Raw genomic sequence first — 20,990 nt, 5'->3', positions numbered from 1 at the left:
AATACATTTTTTTTAAAAAGTGCCTCTGTGGGTAACTATAACCCTGGGCGTGGGGGTGGGGTAGCCATCCTGGAGGCTGCTAGGAGAGCTGGGGGATCATTCTGGAGCATCACCCCCCCTTGTAGGTCTCTGACAGATCCCACAGGATCCCATGCTGGTCGGAGCAGTGCCCCCTCCCCAAAGCTGCTGGGCAGGGCCTCCCCCCATCCACAAACGCCCTTAGCCTAGAGGGTTCCCAGAAGGGGCAACAGCAGGGGAATGTGGCAAGGGCTGCGGGGGACACTCACTCTTTTGTGTCCCGCTCAGGACCCCCGACTTGGCCTTTGGTCTTGATGAGGACCTGGAAGAGGGAGGTCACAGGTGTGGGGTCCATGGTCAGAGAACACCTGCAGAGAAATGGCTCCAAGGCCCCCCCGGACCATACTTGCTGACTTCACCCCACCCTCTGGGGACAGGATTGAGGCCCTCTGGTTCCTGGAGAGACAGGGCCACCCCTGGGGCTGCGTCTGCCCACCCCTCCCTGGCTGATGGCCTGAGGAAGGAGGGCCAGTTCCTCTGAGTCCAGCCCTCTGTGGAGCCAGGGGAGCACAGGGCAGTGAGTCGAACATGACCCTCGGGGAAGGGTCGCTGTCTGTTGCCCGAGGGGGTGGGCCTTCCCCTTCCCTACCCTCCCAGGTGTGCAAGGCTGAGTGGTCTGGACCCAAGGCGGGATGGGTGGGAAGAGGGCTGGGGAGACACGGCCTGACACCAGTTACGCGCACAGGTCACACCTGAGCGGCACGCATGAGGACGAGGAGGGGCTCAGACTCACAGGGCACGTGAGTGTCATCAAGGGCCCCTCCCCCACCTGGTCCAGCAGGCGGCTGTGACAGGGGCCACTCCCGCTCAGCCTGAGGCCCTCCCTGGTGCCCACAGGGCCCCCTGCTGCCCTGGGTGCCCTTTCTTCACTTTCCAGGCTGGTGGGGCGGAGGAGCACACGTACCTGGGGCAGGGAAGCTGGGCCTGCCTCCCCCAGCAGCAGAGCCAGCAGGCCAGTGACCAGGAGAAGCCTGAGGGGACCATACGGGAGAGTGAGAGGCAGGCCACGGCTGCTCCTGCTCCTCAGTCTCCGGACAGGACACCTGGGTGGGCAGCCCGGCGTGCTGGCAGCTTGGGTCCCAGCTAGGGAGGCCTGGGGCCAGGTCCACGGGTGGTTTCATCGTGTCTCCATCCCACAGACCAAGGACACACAGGCACAGGGGTGGGACCGCCACAGGCCCACACTTGCTCCCGGGGCCCCTCAGAGCAGGCACCACTGCCCGCTGCACCCAGCACTCTTGACAGACCCTCCACTGCAAGCTCGGGCCGCCAGGTGGACGTGATGGGCCATGTGCCACCCAGCTCCTGGCATCCGGGCTGGCAGCTGCACACGGGCACACTCCCCCTGGGGCACAGAGCAGTGAGGGCTCCCAGCACCCTAGGCTGAGTGCTGACAAGCTAGGACCCGGGGCAAGGTCTCAGAGCGCTCTGTGTCCTTGGCACCCGGAAGCTGTGCACACGGCGCCCTCAGGGCCAGACAGCCCCTTGCTCATCTCAGAGCTGCGGCTGGACAGGGGTGCTGGTGCCCGGGCAGGAAGCCCGGGAGGAGGCGGGCAGGATGGGGTGCTCTTTCCAGACACATTCAACTTGACCCCTAGGGTAGCCAGGATGGCCAACAGGGGAGAGGGGCCAAAGACCAAGCCCCAGGCATGGAGTCTGAGGGGCCATGGCCAAAGGGAGGTGACACAGAAACATAGCACAGGAGAAGGATGGACCCAGCTGTAAAGGTCCTGGACGCCTCATCCAAGACAGGAGAGGGGAGGATGGGAGACGGACGGGCGCCTGATGTGTGTGTGTGCATGCGTGTCTGTGCGTGTCTCTGCGCCTGTGTGCGTGCATGTGTGTGTGTCCGCACGTATGTGTGCACATGTGTACGTGTGCGTGTGTGCGCGTGTGCATGGTGTGTGTTCGTGATGGATACGGTGTGCGTGTGTGACAATGTGTATGTGTCTTGTTAAAAAACAAGACAACACTCCCAAAATGGAATCGCTCACCCCGAGCCCCAGGTTACCAACCCGAACCCAGAACTGGATCCTTAGAGCAGCGAGGCGGGAGCGGCCCGGTCAGCCCTGGGTGGGTCACCTGTCCCACAGGCCCCTGCGTCCGTCCCCTAAAGAATAGTTGCCGTGCCGTGACCCACCTGCGTTTTGCTGCTGTGACGTCCTCGTCCCACCCCCTCCTGCCTGTAATTCCACTTGCAGACCTCCGAGGGCCTCCTATCTGCTGGGTGGGACGCCCGATTTTAACCAATTTTGCTCAAATGAACTCAACATTTTCATATGCCTCTGTTTATCTTTTAGCAGTCTGGGCACGCAGGGCTCTTCCTGGCTCTCCGGGGAAGGGTTCTTTCTGTCTCTGCAGCTGGCACGGTGGCAGGCTGAGCAGGGCTGGGAGGGGCCGGGGAGCCCCAGGGAGCCCCGGGGGTCAGCAGGAGCCTCAGATCAAGACTTCCCACAAGCTGTCCCCTCACCCCACAGCCACAGATTCCAGTCCCACAAAGACCTTTGCCTCTTCTCCAAGTGGCTCAGCACTTCAGGGTGAGGGTTCCTGTAGACACCACGGGAGCCAAAGGGCAGGGGCGTGCTCTGGACTTCGGGTCATGGGCCTGGTCTCATTCAGCTGCCCTGCCTCTCCAGAGCACCAACTCCCAGATAGAGGCCGGCTCCCGTGCCGGCAGGGGCTGACCCATGGACCTGTGCCTACGTGTCTGGACTCCACACTACCCCAATTCTGTCCAGCTCAGCCAGGGAAAGCACCTCATGGGAGAGGATGCTGCTAGGTCCAGAGACCTGGGATCCTGGCTGTGGGCCCCCTGTAGGCCTCTCTCCAGGAGGACAGCTCTGGGTTCCAAAGGGCTCCCAAGGCCCCCAGGCCACCCAGTGACTCACCTCTCTACAAGGGAGGTATGGCTTCTGGTTCACACCAGGGTTCCAAGGGGAAGCCCCAGAACTGGAGGACAAGGGGAGAGCCCTGGCTAGAGGAGGAGGGAAGGGGACCCCCATGGGATGAAGGAAAGAGGGGACCCCTGCTTCCTGGGTGGTGTTCCCTCAGGGGACCATCTGACCCCTGCCCTCAGCCCCAGACAGCCTCCAGCCTCCTCTCTTGACCCAACCCTTTCTTTCCGGCAGTCACAGACCTGGTGCCTCCTCCCTCCCACACGAGGGGAGATTCCTTGCTGGGCCAAGGGACCCCAAGGGACAGCTATGCTCTCTCTTTCTCATGGGGGGCCCAGGGCTGGCCCCCAAAGCTGGTGCCCGGACGCAGACCACAGAGGGGCCACAGTCACTGGTAGCTCCGGATGGAGAGCTCTGGCAGCCCTGGGTACCGCAGCCAGACACTGGACCGAGGACAGAGAGCCACCCCCGCCTGCCCACCTCCCCGCTGACTCCCTCCCCTGCAGCCAGCCTGAGCCAGGAAGGAGGTGCCCCAGGGGCTGGGGGGTCTGGCTTCAGGGGCATCAGGCATTACCTCCTCATGATGGAGTCCCCTTCTCGGTGTAGACGGTGCTCTCGGGGACCTGTAGTTCCAGACCCAAGCACACAGTGACTCAGGCACTGGCCCTGCTCCTCCCACCCAGGATCCTCGGGGTTTTATGGCTCCGTGTGGGTGTGTCCGGGCAGAGGTCAGAGACCAGGGATCCCAAATGCACCGGCGACTCGTTCTACCCAGCTAGCTCCCCAGCTACCGTCACTCCCACGGCCCAGCCCACACCCATGACAGGACCCACGGCCCAGCCCACACCCATGAGAGGATGGATCCAAGGCAGCGGTGCCTCCCACCTCAGCACCCATGCTGGACCCTGTATGCCCCACGGCCCCTCCTCCTGGCCACCCACCTGCAAAGTGTTCTGACAATTGCAGGCTCGAGCTCTGCGACCCGGGGGCGCCAGACCCCAAACTGGGCTGTCTCGTTGGCTGGAAGCTGGAAAACCTTCCCCTGCCCTTTGCACTCTGGCATTCGGGGCACAGTCCCCCTCCTGGAGCTGGGTTTGCTCAGACACAGGCAAGGGACAGGGCTTCCCGCAGGTCGGAGTGAGGAACGGGCTCTGGACGGAGGCCCGAGGCCTGAGGCCCAGGTGCAGCTGAGAAGTGGGTGCTCTAACAGGCCGCTGAGCCTTGGGTCAGAAGAGGGGGCACCAGCAGCCTCCTGGAGGGCGGTGGGCACAGAGGCTTTGTGGGGGCACGTCAGGGAGGCAGCCCTAAACATACCTGAGGGCTCCCAGCTGTCAGTCAGGGCAGAGCCCCCCGGACTGACCGAACCCGGCCTTGAGCAGTGTCGGCACAGGAGGGACCCCCGGGAAGCCAGGTGGCAGAACCAGGGAGGACAAGTGACTGCGTGAGGTCAGTGTGCACAGCACAGGGGGACAGTGCGCAGATCCGGTCTGAGGGAATCGCTGAACCCCCATCATCCCCGGGGGAGAGGCCAGAATCCAAAGTGGCTACGATCTCGTTTGTTTTTTGTTTCTTTTTTTAAATGAAGAGAATTGATTTTTTGAGCAAATTGAGGTACAGAGAAAAATCTAGCAGAAAGTAGAGCCCTCGCCCACCCACCCCGGCTCACCATTTCCCCACCTTGGACATGTGGCGTCGGCGTGGCACCCTTGCTCCATGTGGCGTCGGCGTGGCACCCTTGCTCCATGTGGCGTCGGCGTGGCACCCTTGCTCCCTTGACAAGACAATTCAAACACGTATTTTTCAACTGAAAATTACAAGACGGGCAAAGAAACAAGAGAAGCATGACCACAATTAGGGGGACGCAGGTAATGGAAAGTGTCCCTGAGCCAACCCGGATGTCGGGCTTTGGGAACAACAGCTGAGCGGAGCCCGCGGTAAAGAACTAAAGGGAAGGATAATGAAATGTCTGAAGTAACTTCAACAAACAGAATTTTTTAAAGAATCAAATGGAAATTCTGGAATTAAAAAACATAATCACTAAAACTTAAAAATTCACTAGAGGGTTCAGTAGAAGACACATCTAAGCATTTAATATCTTTAAGTTAGATCCGCTCTTAAAGACGGATCAATAGAAATTGTGCAAGGAGGATATCCTAGGAGGCCAGTGTCGCCCTGACTGCAGAGGCAAAGACACTACAAGGAAAAGAAAAGCATAGACTAGTATTCCTCATGAACACCGACAACAAACTCTTAATAAAATACTAAAACACATAAAAAGGAATTTATTTTAGGAAGGCAAAATTGATTTAATATTCAAAAATGAATTACTACGTTGCACTATACTGATAAAATGAAGGACAGAGGGGCGCCTGGGTGGCTCAGTGGGTTAAGCCTCTGCCTTTGGCTCAGGTCATGATCTCAGGGTCCTGGGATCGAGCCCCCAAAAAAATGAAGGACAGAGAACACATGAGCATTTTAATAGACGCAGAAAAGGAATCTGACAAAGTCCAGTTCCCACTTATGATAAAGGCTGGGAACTAGGAACTGTTCTAGGAACATGCCTGATGAGAAGACACGTACAAGACACCACAGCAAACCCGAATTCAGTGTAGGACGGACAGCTTTCTCCCTAAGACTAGGTTGGAGATGAAGACGCGGCTCTTCAGCGCCGTACAGTCGATGCCACGCAGTGCGGCAAGAGAAGAAAACTGCTTGAACTGGAATGGAAAAGTAAAACCGTCTTTATTTGAGGAGGATGTGATCCCATATTTAGAAAGTTCTAAGGAATCCAAAAAGAAATTACTAAAAATAAATAAACAAGTATCAAGATCTCAGGATATAGGATCAACGTACGAAAATCAGTTGTCTCTATACACTAGCAATGAAAAATTTTATTGAAATTATGGGAAAAGTTGATTCATAATAACACTGGAAACAATGAAATAATAAGAACAAATCTAATGAAAGAAGCACAAGACTAGCGCTGAGAGAAGTTACAGATCTAAACTCACGTGTGGGATGCCGCGGGACTCTGTGGGGTCAGTGTCTGACTCTTGATCTCAGCTCAGATCTTGAGCTCGGGGTTGTGAATTCAACCCCACACTGGGCTCCATGCTGGGTGGAGCCTATTTTAAAAAAAATGCATCATTCTTTTAAAAAAAATGCATCATTCTTTTAAAAAAATGCATCATTTTTAAATGTAAAAGCTGAAATTATAAAACCCCTGGAAGAAAATAAACGAGAAAATTTTCATCACTTTGGGTTAAAGAGTTCTTAAATACAACACCAAAAGCACGGTACGTAAAAGAAAAAAATGGATGTTGGACCTCATCAAAATGACCAAGTTCCGCACTTCAGAAGACACCACCGAGACAGTGAAAAGACACATCATGAACTGTGAGACACTGTTTGTGAATCATCTATTTGATAAAGGACTTGTATCCAGAATATATAAAGAGTTCTTACAACTCAATAATAAGACAAAAATACCCGACTGAAAAATATTCGGAACATTTGAACAGGTATTTCACCAAAAATATGTAAGTGGCTAATAAAACCATAAAGAGATGCTCAGCTAGCTTCATTAGTTATTAATATCGTTAGTTATCAATAACTAATTCGTTATTAGAATCAGGTTCAAAACACAGTGCGATATCACTACATGCCCTCTAGGTCAGTGTTAGGGCAGAATTGCTGCCCCCAAAATTCCTATGTTGAAGTTCTCATCTTCAGCACCTTGGAATGTGGTTGTATTTGGAAATGGGATCTTTAAAGAGATCATTAAGTTAAAATGGGGTCCTCTGGGGGGCACCTGACTGGCTCGGTCAGGGGAACATGCGGCTCTTGACCTTAGAGTCCTGAGTTCAAGCCCCAGCTTGGGTGTAGAGATTACTTAAATGAATGAACTTGAAAAAAAAAAAATGAGGTCATATGGGTGGCCCAAATCCATTCTGATTAGTGTCCTTTTAAGAAGAGGAGATGAGGGGGGCGCCTGGGTGGCTCAGTGCGTTAAGCCTCTGCCTTCGGCTCAGGTCCTGATCCCAGGGTCCTGGGATCGAGCCCCGCATCGGGCTCTCTGCTCAGCGGGGAGCCTGCTTCCTCCTCTCTCTCTGCCTGCCTCTCTGCCTACTTGTGATCTCTGTCAAATAAATAAATAAAAATCTTTAAAAAAAAAAAAAAAGAAGAAGAAGAAGAAGAGGAGATGAAAACAGGCACACACAGAGGGGCGGCCATCTGAAGACAAGCCCAAAAGAGAAGCTTCGGAGGAAACAGCCCTGCCCTTGGTATCAGGCTTGAAGCCTCCAGCATCGCAGGAACCCATGGCGTAGCCACCCAGTCCGTGGCACTCGGTCCTGGTGGCCCTAGCTGACGACCACAGATGGCTATCTGGCTATTAGCAAAAAGACAATAACAAGTATCAGCAGGAGGTGGAGAGTGGAACCCTCAGACATTTCCGGTGCCAGTGTAAAATGGTGCAGCCCCTTTGGGAAAAGGTTAGCATTTTCTTAAAAATTCAACCTAAGCTACCATCTGGCCTAGCAATTCCACTCTTAGGTACCTACCCAGAGAAGTGAGGCCAATGTCCACACAAACACATGTATGACGTTCCCAGCAACACCGTCTACCGTAGACAAAGCTGGAGACTGTCCAGGCGCCCACCGGTGGGTAAAAGGGGCCCAGCCAGACCGTGGCTTTATTCACATTTTATTCAGCAGCAGAAGGGGCCAATCGCTGGTAACATGCTGTTTTCCTTGCTGTCTTCCACCGGCTGGGAGCCGGGGATGTGGAGCCTGACCCCAGCCAGGCCGAGCGCCGCACTCCATGGCCGGACAAATGCCTACCGGGCGCCTTCTCTAAGGGGGCACAGCGCAGGGGCTCAGGCACAACGGTGCCCGAGAAGGACAGGCTTGCCCTGGGAAAGCTGACGGCCCAGGGGCTTCAGGCGCTGAGACATGAGGAGGAGGCCTTCCTCCCGGGGTGTGAAGGCCAAACCAAGGCGAGCAACAAGGAAAGTCTGAGCACCTGACCAAGGTCGGGGGTGGAGGGTGGGGGGCAGCCCGGATACCTCCAGGCCGAGAAGCCGCCCAGGCTCGGCTGGCCAGGGTGTGCGCTCCCCTGCAGTGAGGTGGTGTGAGTGTGTGATGTGTGCGTGGTAGGCTATGCCCACCCCACCCCGCACAGCTCCAGTGGGGGGGGCGCAGTGGGAGCGCAGCGGTGGCTGCAGACGCAAATGCTCCCGTCCCTCCGCCCGCGTCTCCCAGGCAACAGCAGCCTCAGTCTCGGCTCGGCCCCTCCCCCGCCCCGCCCCGGCTGGGCTGCGAAGCGTCTGGAACCGCATCCTTCCTCCGCATCCTCGTCCTGCGACCGCATCGTGCAGCAGCTGCCCGTTGGAGCCGCCTGTGAGCCATTTCCACCTTTCTCCTTGTGGAGCGGGGGCAAGGGGGGCCGAGTGTGTGCAGGGGAGTGTGCACGGGTGTGTGAGGTACGTGTACAGGTGCGTGTGCGGTGCACCTGTGCGAGATGCGTATGCAGGGATGGGGGGGTCACTGCGGCTGACCCAATGGCGGCCAGGTCGAGCCGGGGTCCTCCCTTGGGGTCTCGGCTGACGGGAGCGGGGAAGCTGTCCCCAGGCCTCCCGGACGATCTGGGGGCCTCCGCCGGGTGAGCCACTGCCTGGACCTTCCTGAAGAACCGTAGGTATCCAGCCTTGCACAGACCCGACGGCTGCCCGGATCTCCGCACAGTGGGGCAGCTTGGCGGGCGCGCGGGGGTGGGGGGTCGGACTGCTGAACATCAGGGCGCCCGCCACGGTCTGAGAGAGCCACTGGGAGGTGGGCGTCCCCGAGGTGGGGAGGGGGTGCCGGTTCCAGAATCCGTTCAGCTCTGTCTGAGGGTGGGCGAGAGCTGGGGCAGGGGGAGTGGCGGGGGGTGGGTGACGGGGCGCGGAGGCACAAGCGGCGGAGGAACCAGACCACGGAGAAGCTCTGCTGGCACCGACAGCGGGGTGGCCGTGGCGGGGGCGGCTGAGCGGCGGTCAGGAGGCAGGCAGAGAGATATTTCTCCAGAACCACCTGCCGCAGCCCCTGGACGCGGGGCCACAGGTGGCTGGTGTGTGGGAAGCCAAAGCTGGGGGCAGGCCCGCGCTTCCCCTCCCAGGAGCCCTCCTCCCTGGGTTGCGCTCGCAGTTCACCTACCCTAGAACCAAAAGCCGAACCCAGGACCGGCCCCAGGGCTGCGGCTGGGGCGGGGCGGGGGGGCGGTGTAGGGGCGCGGGGGCGGAGGCATGTGCTCCGCTGGCTTTCAGCAAAGCACGCAGTGCCCAGCGCTCCGCAGTGACATGCACGCTCCCGACAGGCGCGGGACGCTCGTGCCCAGACCGCACAAGCCCGCGCCCCTCCGCACGGGCGCGCGCCCTTCTGCGTGACGCAGCAGATGAGGGGGGCGGTGAACGCGAGTCCGCGACCGCGGATCTGCCGCTGGGTGTCCGTAGTGCGCTCAGCTAAGGGCCCGCGTCCCGCCTCTCCATGCGTGCGTTGGTCCGTCCGCACAGCCTCCCCACCTGTCCCATGCCCCCTCCCCAAACGTCGGAGAGGAGCATGCACCGCCCCCACCCACGAGTCCACGGCGGGTGGGGAGCAGATGAACCGCTGGAGAAGACACTATTACAGCGCAGGGCGGACGGGGGGGGGCAGCGGGAGGAGTGGGGGCGAACCCCTAGTCCACGGAGCTCTGTGTCTGTCGTGTGAATGAGCCCAGCCAGCCTTCCCGGAGGCCCCCATGACTCAGCAAGGGAGATGAATTCGGGGGAGGGGGTCGCACACGCAGCCCAGCCCCTTCCCCAGCATTCTGCTTGGAGCATGAGGCCTGGAACCAGACGCGCAGAGTCCAGAAGGCCCCAAATGGCTCCTTTCCTTCATGAAGATGTGTCATCCCCGGCTCCGTTTCCATGGAAACCCGCGGTGACGTAACATAGACGTCACGCCTTGTCGGAGGAGTTGGAGCTTAGGTTTGGCTCGTAGAGGACCCCAGAGGCGGAGCTCCTGGTACGAGGAGGCCTCCTGTGGGGACTGGGCAGACCCGGGCCCAGCCTTCCAGCGGGCGTGGCCACCAACCCGAGACTGGCGGAGCTGCGGGGCTGCGGGGCTGCGGGGCGGTCACGCGCTCTGCCCCTCTGCGCTCTGCCCTGCAAATGGCAGGCTGGACTGGTGAGCCGCGGGGGCACTGCCGCCAGAAGGCCCCCGGCCCCCTCGCACTGGAGTGGCACACCCCTCCCGCCCCTGCGGAGCTCCTCCAGCCCTGGGCACTTGCCGCTCCTCCCCCCAGCTCCTCCCTGCAGTCCCCACCTCCGTGGCACCTTGCCGGCGCTTCTGAGCCTTTTTCCTCCTCGCACTGGAAAGCCCGACCTCTTCATATTCGTACTCCAATGGCCCCGTGTCCGTCTCTGCCTCACAGAGAGGGGACCTTGTCGCGGGGTCCGCGTGAAGAATAACCCATCGCCCGCCTGTCCGGGCCAGGTGCGGAGGCGTCAGTGAGTCCTCCCCAGGCCGCTCCCCTGCCAAGCCCCACTCTCCTCAGGGAAAGTCCTCCAGCCAGGGAGTGGAGTTGGGGGCGCTTTGCTGACCTGTAAGGGCCCTGGGCCTGGCGCATAAATCCAAGGAAGGGCCCCAGCTCAGGGTCCTAAGGGGACATTCCTCCGTGGCGGAAAGCCCACGAGGGGGTGCCCCCTCTTGCCCACCCGGCTGCATCTCGCAGGGCCGACAGTGCGGCTCCTGCTATCCGCCCCGTCCTCCACAGCCCTGACCTCCCTGCCCAGCACTGTGCACACTCTCCATCCTGGGCATCTCTCTGCTCTGGGTGGGAGCTCCGCCCCCGCCCCGTAGTCCCACCCTGCTTGTCCTGGCGTCTGGGTTGTGAGAGGCTGGGTCACCTCTGTGCCTGGTGGGCACCTGTGCTGGGGTGGGGGGGGGCTGCTACAGGGAGAGGTGTTTGGGGCAGATGTTTGGGGCTTCAGAGGCACAGCAGTCTTTGTAGGATGGGTGCAGGCTGTGGCCAGGGATGGGAGCACAGCCACTGGGGCTCTGCCCTTGAGTCCTCACAAGGAAGGTAGTTGAGGGACGACCAGGCCACCGTGGCCAAGGGGCTCACTTTCTCTGTTCAGGCGAACGTCAGGGTCCAAATCCTGGGGGAGGGTATGGGGTAGCTGGGCCTCCGCCACCAACCTGCTGTCCTTTGGTTGTTGGTTTCAATCATTTGGAACACTTTTTGTTGTGAAATACAATGACTATTCAGAAGAGGACATAAAACAGACGTGCAGCCTGATGATTGAAGGTAAGTGCTCCCCAGTCATCCACCATCCAAGTGAAGACTAGAAATCCCCACCTCTCCCCAAAGCTGCTACCTCCCCCAAAGCTCCCCCCCCAGACTCTCCAGATTCAGAAGCAATGAATTCCTCTGGACCCCCAGAGTGCATGTCCCTAATTGCCCGTGATTGGTTCCTAAAGGTTATGGTTAGAGATGGCTTGTTCTTGAACCTGCCTTTGTGCCTGGCTTCTGTTGGCCTCATCTGGTGGGCTTTGGGGCTGTGCCTGCCCGCAGCTATGACCCTTCACTGGGTAGGAATGCCCCCATCCATTTACTTGCTTTCCTCCGGATGTTGCGTGGTGGTGAGTGCTTCTGGGAACAGCGCTGCTCTCCACGTTCGTGCGAGCCCTGTCTCTTTGCTGGGTGTCCGCCTAGAGTGAGGGATGGTCACAGTTGGACACGTGTGGATTATGTGGGTCCACACCACCTGTATGGCATCCTTCGCTCCTTGAGCTCTCCTAGACTTGGATGGGATTTGGTGTATCTCCTTAAGCTGGTTCTAATTTGGCTCCCTCATGGACGAATGAGGGGGGCAGTTAGTATTCATGGACCTTTGAAACCCTTCTCTGTCCATTTTCCAATTAGGTTTCTCTTTCTTCCTCTTTATCAGCTCGAGCCGTTCTTCACACACTTTAGACAGACATCCGCCTGTCCCGGCTTCCTTGGGCGGCTGTCAGGCACGAGCACTAGTGGGTGGCTTAAAACAACGGACATTTCTTCTTTGACAGGCGCTGGAGGCACGAAGCTGGACATCAAGGGCCAGGAAGGGCCGTGCTCCCTTTGAGGCTCTAGGGAAGGATCCTTCCTGCCTCTCCCAGCTCTGGCAACCCCAGGCATCCCTTCGCTTGTGAATGCTTCCCTCTGACCCCTGCCTCCTTCTGGACATGACCACCTCCCTGTGTGTGTCCAAATTTCCCCCTTCTGTAAGGACAGCAGTCATTGGGTTAGGGCCCCTGTAATCCAGTATGACGGCATCTTCACTTGATCTCATCAGCAAAGTCCCCGTTTCCTAGTAAGGTCACACTCACAAGTAGTGGGGGTTAGGACCTGAGCATTTCTGGATGAGCCTCAGGTCCTTTGCCACGACATGTTCCAAATATCTTCTCCACTCTTGCGTTCTGTTTCCGTTTTTGAAGGCTATGTTTTGGTAAGTGGGAGTTCTTAATTTTAATGTAGTCCTTTTACGGTTGATACTTAATTCTCATATTGAGGAGCTCTTTCCCTCCCCCAGACCAGGAAAATATTCTCCTGTGTTATTTTCAAGATGCCTTCCCAACTGAGGCATACCCACCTGGAGTAGATTTCTGTGTGTGCTGGGAGGCAGGGCTTAGGTGCCCTGTTTTCCGTGCGGACATCCGTTTATCAACAGGTGGCCATGCCCCTGCTTTGCACAGCAACTCTGTCACAAGTCCGTGGTCCATGCATGTGTGTGTCACGTGGGGCTTTGTGCACCAACATCAGTGCCACACAGCCGTGTAAGCTGGACGCCTGCAGATGAGTCCCTCTCTCGCTCTGTGACAAGATGTCACACGTGTTCTTGCCCCAAAATTACGATGTTTGGCGAGTTCACACACACAGAAATTCTGCTGGGCTGTCCACTGGCATTTATTCATCCTACAGATACAGTTGGGGGGAAAAGGACATGTTTAAACTTGGAACCTTCCAAAATCCATGACGGTTTTGTTCCCCACTTATTAAGGAAGTTGGGTCTCCTTTCGTCTTAGTCAATGATGTTTTGCCTGAGGTCTTTCATGATTTTCCATGTGGAATTCCCCCATTTCTCTTAAGTCTGCTCCTGAGCGTTTGACATTTCCAATACTGTTTAAATGGAGTCTTTCAAAAACGTATTTTCTAATTTTTTGTCACCGCTGCATAGAAATATAATGACTCCTAAAAGCCTTGGACGGACCCTGCTGGACTCTCCCTCCAGTCTTGGTCATGGGTCCACAGATTCACATGGATTTTCTACACACACGACGTCCGATCCGTGAGCAGTGACAGAATCACCTGACCTCCAGGCCTTATCGCATCCGCTGTTCCTCCCTACAGCTTGGCTCAGACTTCCAGCACCATGGTTTATAGAACTGATAATAAAAGGCCTTTTTATCTCCTTCCTCATCTTGAAGGCAAAGCTTTCACTGTTCATATGCAGTAAGGGTTGGCGTAGGGAATTTTGTGGCTGGCCTTTATCAATCAGATTAAGGACGCCCCTAGAGTGCTAATAGACTTTCAAAATAATAAATGGATGTTGAATCTTGTCAAGTACTTTTCCAGATATTATTGAAATTAATCAAATGACTTTTTAAAAAGATCTTATTTATTTAAGAGAAAGAGAGGTGGGGGAGGGGCAGGGAGAGAGAGAATCTCAAGCAGACTCCCCACTGAGCAGGGAACCAGATGCGGCCTCAATCCTGCGACCCTGAGATCATGACCTGAGCTGAAATCCAGAGTCGGACCATTAACCAACTGACCCCCCCCAGGCTCCCTGGGGTCATTGTCGTTGAGCAAGGTAGCTGCTCTCAGGATATGCGCTAGAGCCTGCTGGCCCAGCGGACTGTGCCAGTGTTGAGTGCCTGGGCATTCACCGGTCAGAGACACCACCCGGTGCCCAAATCTAGGGCCCATGGGGAGACCAGAAGGTGGGAAGGGACAGAGGCCCAATTCGACCTCGGAGGAGGGCCTGTCGTGCATGGCCTCCCCGCTCTGGCATGATAACACAGAAACTTATCCAGAGAATACAAGTTCTCCTGGGCATCCGACCTTTAAGTGTCCACTGGGGCCGGCCTCACACGCTCGCATGGACGTCTGCTAGGCGGTGAGTGGGCAGTGACCCGTGACTACCTCCAGCAGGACAAGGACCACCGCTCACCATGGTGAAGCTGGGCTGCAGCTTCTCTGGCAAGCCGGGCAAAGACCCCGGGGACCAGGACGGGGCTACCACGGACAGCGTCCCTCTGATCAGCCCCCTGGATGTGAGCCAGCTCCAGCCGCCTTTCCCTGACCAGGTGAGGGCCTCGGCTGGCATGAAGGGCCGTTCCAAGCCTGCCCTGGGCGTAGAGGGCCGTGGGCTAAGGGTTATTTAGATGTGGTCTCCCCCCAACACACAGGAGAGCAAGCAGAGGAAGGGCTGGGCTGGGCCAAAACCCTAGTTGGCCACAGGCTCTCTGTGCGAACTGGTCAGCTCTCCAGCTGGTCACCCAGAGTCACCTGTGCACGGTGAGGGGGGGGCTGGCTGCAGGCCGACCGTCAGGACTCACATGCCATCTTGCAGGCAGTGTCCAACTCACGGTGCCACCTGGCAGGGTCTCAGCAAGGAAAATGCCTTCCCTGCGGGCCCGAGGCAGGGTCCTTAGGCCATGACTGAGAGAGCGCAGCTTTTGGAGGAATCTGGAGGAAGCAGGCCCAGCTCTAGAGTGGCCCTGCCTCACCCCACCTGCGCTCTGGAGTGTGACCATCACCAGGAGTTGTCCCAGCAGGAGGGCAGGTGGCAGCCATCTGTACCCACGTCAGTCAACTTTCGGCTGGGGACCATGGGGTGGGGACCTCAGGCATTGACAGGTGTGCCCATTCATTGGCCGAGGGCAGTTCTCCAGGGATCTGGGCAGGCTTCAGTGGTGTCTGCTCTAGTTCTGGACCGTGTTCTCAACAGACAGGTGGGCCCACTGTTTGCCCCTTGGGAGCACTCACACAGCACAGGACTGGAGTTGCCTGGGCCGCTTCGTGGTAGGGGCCTGGAGACTCTGGGAGCCAGAGGGGGAGGTGTACTTCCTGGAGGAAGGAGCCAAGCTGTGGAACAGCTACAGGGGCAGCTCCTAGCAGGGAGAGCTGACACCCTTAGAACTGAAGGCAGCCAGCAGACTGAGGGGCTCCATCTGTGGGCCCCAAGGCCGCCATGGCCCAGCAGGCATCCAGCATCCCTCTTCCCCTAGCCTTGGCTTGTAAACAGGGGAGCCTAGCCCACTAGACAGTCCTGGCGGCCGGTCAGCACCACAGCACTGCTGGGCAGCAGCCCCTGAACCTCTCCTCGTCCTCCCAGTTTAGGGTCTTCCTGGGTCATCTCTTTCTGCAGGTGGTTATCAAGACGCAGACGGAGTATCAGCTTTCCTCCCCGGACCAGCCAAAGAAGTTCCCTGACCTGGAGGCCCAGAAGCTGGCCTGTAACCACCCAGAGGAAGGGCGCAGGGTAACCTCCCACCCCGTCCCATGCTGCCCAGTGGTCACTTCCAAGGGGAGGCAGGGCAGGGGAGATGGAGAGCGGGCAGCTGCAGGTGTGGTGGCCAGACGCCAGCCAGGTTGCCTGGGGGCCCCTTGCTCGCTCACGTGCTCTCACCCCAGTCAGAAGCCTTCGTCCTGCTATAAAGGGGGTGAGGGTAGCCGCTGCCTTCAGAGGCGCTGCCCAGAGCCAGTCTGGGCCACCCCTGCTCCTGCGGGGGCCCCGTTTTTCCCAGGGGCTCACGTGTCTCTTCCTTAGTGACTGGGGTTCGGTATGCAGTACGGAAGGTCACTTCTGCCGCATATCTGGCTAATACTTTTTTCTCCGAAAACGATGGTTTTTGTTATTTTTAGCATACTATTTCTAAAACCGGTTGTTTTTCATCAGTGAAACCGGCTCCGTCTCCTTTCCTCCCCTGCTTGGAGCTAGAAGCGCCCCTGCCCCCAGGGGCCACTGAGCCCCTGATGGCTGCCCTGGCCCTCGCAGGGCTTCACAACCCCCTCCACGGCGTCCTTCTCCTTTTCACCCGCCCCTGCAGCTGCCCACAGCGCGGATGATCGCCTTTGCCATGGCGCTCCTGGGCTGTGTCCTAATCATGTACAAGGCCATCTGGTATGACCAGTTCACCTGCCCGGACGGCTTCCTGCTTCGGGTAAGGCCTGGGGAGCAGCGGGACCGCTTGGGGAGTGGGGCAGTCCAGGTCTTCCTGCGCTGCCATCCGGCCAGAGTGTCCCCGCGAAAGCCCGGGAGGTGGGCTGCCTGCCCTCCCCCACCCAGAGAAGACCCCCTCCGGCGCCGCCCGCTGCCCCTGACCCGCCCCCTCCCGCAGCACAAGATCTGCACCCCGCTGACCCTGGAGATGTACTACACCGAGATGGACCCCGAGCGCCACCGCAGCATCCTGGCGGCCATCGGGGCCTACCCGCTGAGCCGCAAGCACGGCACCGAGACGCCCGCGGCCTGGGGGGAGAGCTACCGCGCCGTCAAGGAAGGGCCCAAGGCGCCCACCCAGGCGGGCGCGGCGGGGGCGGCGGCTGCGGGGGGGGACGGCGGGGGCGGGGGCGGCCACCGAGCCCCCCAGCAAGGTCTCGGCGCAGGGAGAGAAAGAGGCAGCGGCGCAGGGAGAGAAAGAGGCAGCGCAGAAGGCCGCTGGCAGCGCCCCGCCCCCGGCCCCCCAGTGATGGCCTCGGCGCCTGCAGCCCGGGTAGGTGTGCTGGGGGCGTGCTGGGGGCCGGGCGGGGACTGATGGAGGGCGTGGGGGGGCGTTGTCCGGTGAACTGGAAGCGGAGGGGGGGGGGTCCCGCGACCTGGAAGTGGAGCGGCGGGGGGCTCAGCCACGCACTCCTTCCCACGCAGGTGGGCGGTGGGGGGTCACCTGCCCGCCTCGCAGCGCCTGCTCTCGCCCCTCCTCCCCTCTGTCTTGGCAGCGCCCCGCCGGCACCTGTGACCGCCCTCGCCCGACGCTCTCCCATGCTGTGGTCGTGCCCCTGCTTCCAGGACTCCTCGCTGATGCCCCCGCCCCCAGCCCGAGCTTGTAGCTCCGTTGCTTTTCTCTAAATAAAGATTCACATCCGCCTGGGTCTCGTGTTTCTCCTGAGCATCCTCAGACCCGCGGGCCTCTTTCCTGCCTTCCCAACCCCCGCGGGAGTGAGCGCGAGGGCGTCCTGTCTCCCGCGACTGCCGGGAGGGACCCCTGAGGGATCCCGAAGAGCCGCGGTGGAGGGGCGGGGAGCCGGCCTGGGCGCCAAGACCCAGCGTGGACAGCGCTTTGTCTGGCCCATTGCTCCGCTGGCTGCGAAGAAACAAGCTGTTCAGGGAATCCTCTGGGAGCCGAGCTCCATCCCTGACTCCCCCCAGCCCTCCCTGCAGCAGAGCTCCTCTTCCTCCTGCTGCGCCTGGGCCCCCCCCACCCCATTGGACAGGAGCGGCTGAATCCCCCTGTTCTGGGCAAGCACCCCCGGTTCCTGACTCCAGCCCAACCTCCTCACCCACAGCAGAGAGTCACTGAAGAAATGAGAGAATGCATGGATCCACGGGGCCCTGGGCCTCCTGGAAGAGGGGACGTGAGCCCATTCCTGGGACATGAGAGGGCTCCCTGCTCCCAGAGCACCCCCATCTCCCACTCCCTTGGAGCGAGAGAGGAGGTGGGAGGTCCGAGGGTGTTGGAGTTGGCAAGAGTCTGTTTACCCAGCCCACAGCACAACCCACCGCTCCCTCTGCTTCAGCCCTGTGAAGCCCAGGTCTGCTCCTGCCCAGCTAGGCCTGACCATGGCCCCTACTCCAGCACCTGTCCTCCTCTGAGGGCTTTGATCCTAGGCCCTGATACCCCACCTGGTGAGAGGTGAGCTCAGGCCCTAGCACTAAGGGCTGGGATGGGGGTAGGGACGACAGCCTTGGGAGCTCATGCAAAAGAAGCAGACAGGAAAGCGATAGGCTTTTTCAACGGGGTCACCTAGTGTTGGGTGACATGGGTCAGAGTCCTGGAGGAGGCCCCTCTTGGCCCTAGTGCTGTCCTGTGGGGGGACACAGGGCCCGGCACTCAGACAACGTGGGACCATCTGGCCTCCAGACCAAGGAGGCAAGGTGAGGGGTCTGAGCAGCTTTGGAACAGGGGGCAGTGACCAGGAAGTGAGACGGGTGTTCAAAGTGTTCCGAGAAACCACGGACACGCTGGAGGCCAGGTGGGGGGCGTGGGGGTGGACAGGTCAGGGCTGGGCTGTGAGTCCTGTGTCCATCATCAGTGGGCTCCTGTCTGTCCAGCCAGCCCTCCGTGCATCCATTCACTCACCTACCACTCATGACCTGTCATCTGTCCCCTGTTCCCTCTTTCTCTAGCAGGTACCAGCGCTCTGTCATCTGGCTGAAGTGCTTCTGAGCCTCGGAGAGAAAGTTGCCTCTTAACTCTTAAATGGCTCAGTGTGGATTTCCCAAGAAGGGCATGTTCTTATGTCACTTCGTGCAATGGTCAAAATCAGGAGCTTAACTTTGATACAATACTCTTATTTAATTCGTGTACCTTAGTAATATTTTCCCAACTGTCTCAACAATGTCCTTCATAGCAAAAAAAAAAAAAAAAAAAAAAAAAAATCTGGCCTGGGATGCGGTCCAAGAGCCCGGCCACATCCTCCTTACTGGTTTCTCCCCTGGGGCAGCTCAGTCTGTCTGTGGTGACCTTCACGGTTTGAAGCACACAGGCCAGGTGATCTGTAGACTGGCCTCAGCTTACGTGCGTGAGGCGTGTTGTCGCGAGCAGCTGGAGGCTGCATCCCCAGGAGTGATGCCGTGTCCCCCTCAGTGTCACATGGGTGTGACATCAGGAGCCACTGAGGTCTGCTTGTCTGCCCCGCGGTTGACTTAGATCACTCGGCTAAGGTGGCTTTGATGAGCCTCGTGACCTTACCATTTGCCCTTTGGAAATTAATACACATTTTGTGGGAAGATACTCTGAGACGATGTAAATATCTTGGTCCTCACCAACCCCTCCCTCGTTTAGCATCCACTGAAAATTCTTGTCTGAATCAGTCATGCTATATTTTCCGAGCGGCGATTGTCTGAATTCAGGATTTTTTCTACTCTTAGCTAGTTGACATTCTATTCATTTACCATAAAGAAAAGCTCTCCCTTCTCCCCTTTCATTTTTATACATCAGTGTGGCCTACTGATTCCCATCTTCCTTGGTCAGCTAAACCCACCGTCAGTATTTGGTTTTGTGTTCACATTGTTTTGTATCTGGCTCAGGGAAGTCAGTCTCTGGGCGCTTCCTAACTTTCTGGCACGAAGGTGCTCCAGGCTTGACTGGTGCTACAGGGGTCTGGGCGCTGGTCGCGGGCTTTCCTCCGGCCCCCTCGGTGCATCGGGCCGGTGCGATCTATGTGATACATGACGCACGATGTTCACAGTCACACACACACGACCTGCGTTTCCCTCCTCTCTGTGCATCTGGGTGTGCACATATACACACGCGCATGGGTGTGCACGTGTGTGTGCGTGCACAGATGCAATCCCCACGAGTCCACACAGCACGCCCAGACAATACCTGTAGACTGTGAGCGCGAACCACGTGCACACATCTCCATGACTTCAGAGTGATGCCTCTAATCCCAACCCCAAAACATCAGGTTCGTTCTAGTCCCCCCTCCCTTACTGATAACGCCCCCCTCCAACACAGAGAAACCTGTTCTCAGTGTATTTGTTTGCTTAGGGTTAGAATACACGGGCGTCCTTTTCAGAACTGGTAAGCCATAGCATGAGTCTCAGACGCGCAGGGCTAGCGTCGGGGCCACTCTGGAGTCTGTCTTCAGTTTGAGGGCAAAACTGTAGTTAAACTGCTGTGCTCCTCGCGTCCCTGTGGCTGTGCTGTCCCGCGGACACCGAGCGGACTCACTATCGCGGCTTGCACTCTGTTTCTGGGTCCTTCCCCATTTTATTGATTTTATCCTACTATTTAGTATGTAAAACATTAACAGGATTCCGACAAGTGACCGGCTCCCTCCCGCCCCTGAGGAAAATCAGTTTCCCATTTTATTTGTCCCGTTTGACATTTTTTCACTGTAAGGATTTCTCCCCCACGCAAAAGACAATCAATTCTCCGACACAACCTGGGTGTCCTGCAATTCAGTCCTACGCTGACATCAACTCCCCAGAACTAGCACAGACCCCACAAGTGGAGGCCTTGGTGTCAGGAGCCCGCCTGATTCCAATGCCGTCACAAGCATCAGGTCTTCGGGCCACCCACGTTTCTGTCCCACTCAACTACCGAGTGGGGGGATCACGTCTTGTCTTGCGATTTGATAACTCAGTAGTGTGACTTAGAGAACTCTGGAAAGCACTTAGCAGAGTACTAGTTTGTTATAAAGTACACAACTCAGGGAGAGGCACCAGGTGTGAGCACAGGAGCGCGACCCTCCTGGCACCTGTGTGCTCCTCGGAAGCCCCGATCTCCTTGCCCCAGAGCCTATAACCCAAGTTCGCCCTCCGTCCCACAGGTCAGGCGGGAGCAGCCCAGACCTATGTCATTCGCATAAACTCGGGCGTGGCTCTGAGTCACGAAAGTCACCCATTCTCTCACGAAATCCCTAGTTTTAGGAGCCCTGCCAAGAGCAAGGGGACAAGGGCCAAGAACATTTTTTATTTTTATTTGTATTTTTCTCCAAGATTTTATGTATTTATTTGACAGACAGAGATCACAAGTAGCAGAGAGGCAGGCAGAGAGAGGGGAGGAAGCAGGCTCCCCGCTGAGCAGAGAGCCCGATGTGGGCCTCGATCCCAGGACCCTTGGGATCACGACCTGAGCCAAAGAGGCTCAACCCGCTGAGCCCCCCAGGCGCCCCAAGAACAGTTTTCATTGCCGGCGGTCACTTACAGGCTCTGAGAATCGCCGGCCGCCGGGTGTGAGCACTCTCCCAGCTCCTGACCTGGCAGGACGGTCTCCTGCCCCGTTCCCC

At 58.0% G+C, this 20,990-nt stretch overlaps 1 protein-coding gene across 1 annotated transcript; it reads left to right on the top strand.

The window, feature by feature from the left end:
* Positions 1-8,309: 8,309 nt before the first annotated feature.
* LOC111145378 (calcyon neuron specific vesicular protein) lies at positions 8,310-16,727 on the top strand. The gene is made up of 6 exons (XM_022500246.1): positions 8,310-8,371; positions 14,181-14,338; positions 15,403-15,516; positions 16,085-16,198; positions 16,376-16,566; positions 16,601-16,727. The coding sequence occupies exons 2-6, from the start codon at positions 14,204-14,206 to the stop codon at positions 16,725-16,727; spliced, it is 681 nt and encodes a 226-aa protein (XP_022355954.1). The 5' UTR covers positions 8,310-8,371; positions 14,181-14,203.
* Positions 16,728-20,990: the final 4,263 nt, after the last annotated feature.

This window comes from Enhydra lutris, unplaced genomic scaffold (genome assembly GCF_002288905.1).
Source record: "Enhydra lutris kenyoni isolate GAN:26980312 unplaced genomic scaffold, ASM228890v2 scaffoldscaffold12, whole genome shotgun sequence".
Lineage (NCBI taxonomy): Eukaryota > Metazoa > Chordata > Mammalia > Carnivora > Mustelidae > Enhydra > Enhydra lutris.
Note: the sequence above shows the minus strand (reverse complement) of the source record. Positions and strands in the feature narration are given on the sequence as shown.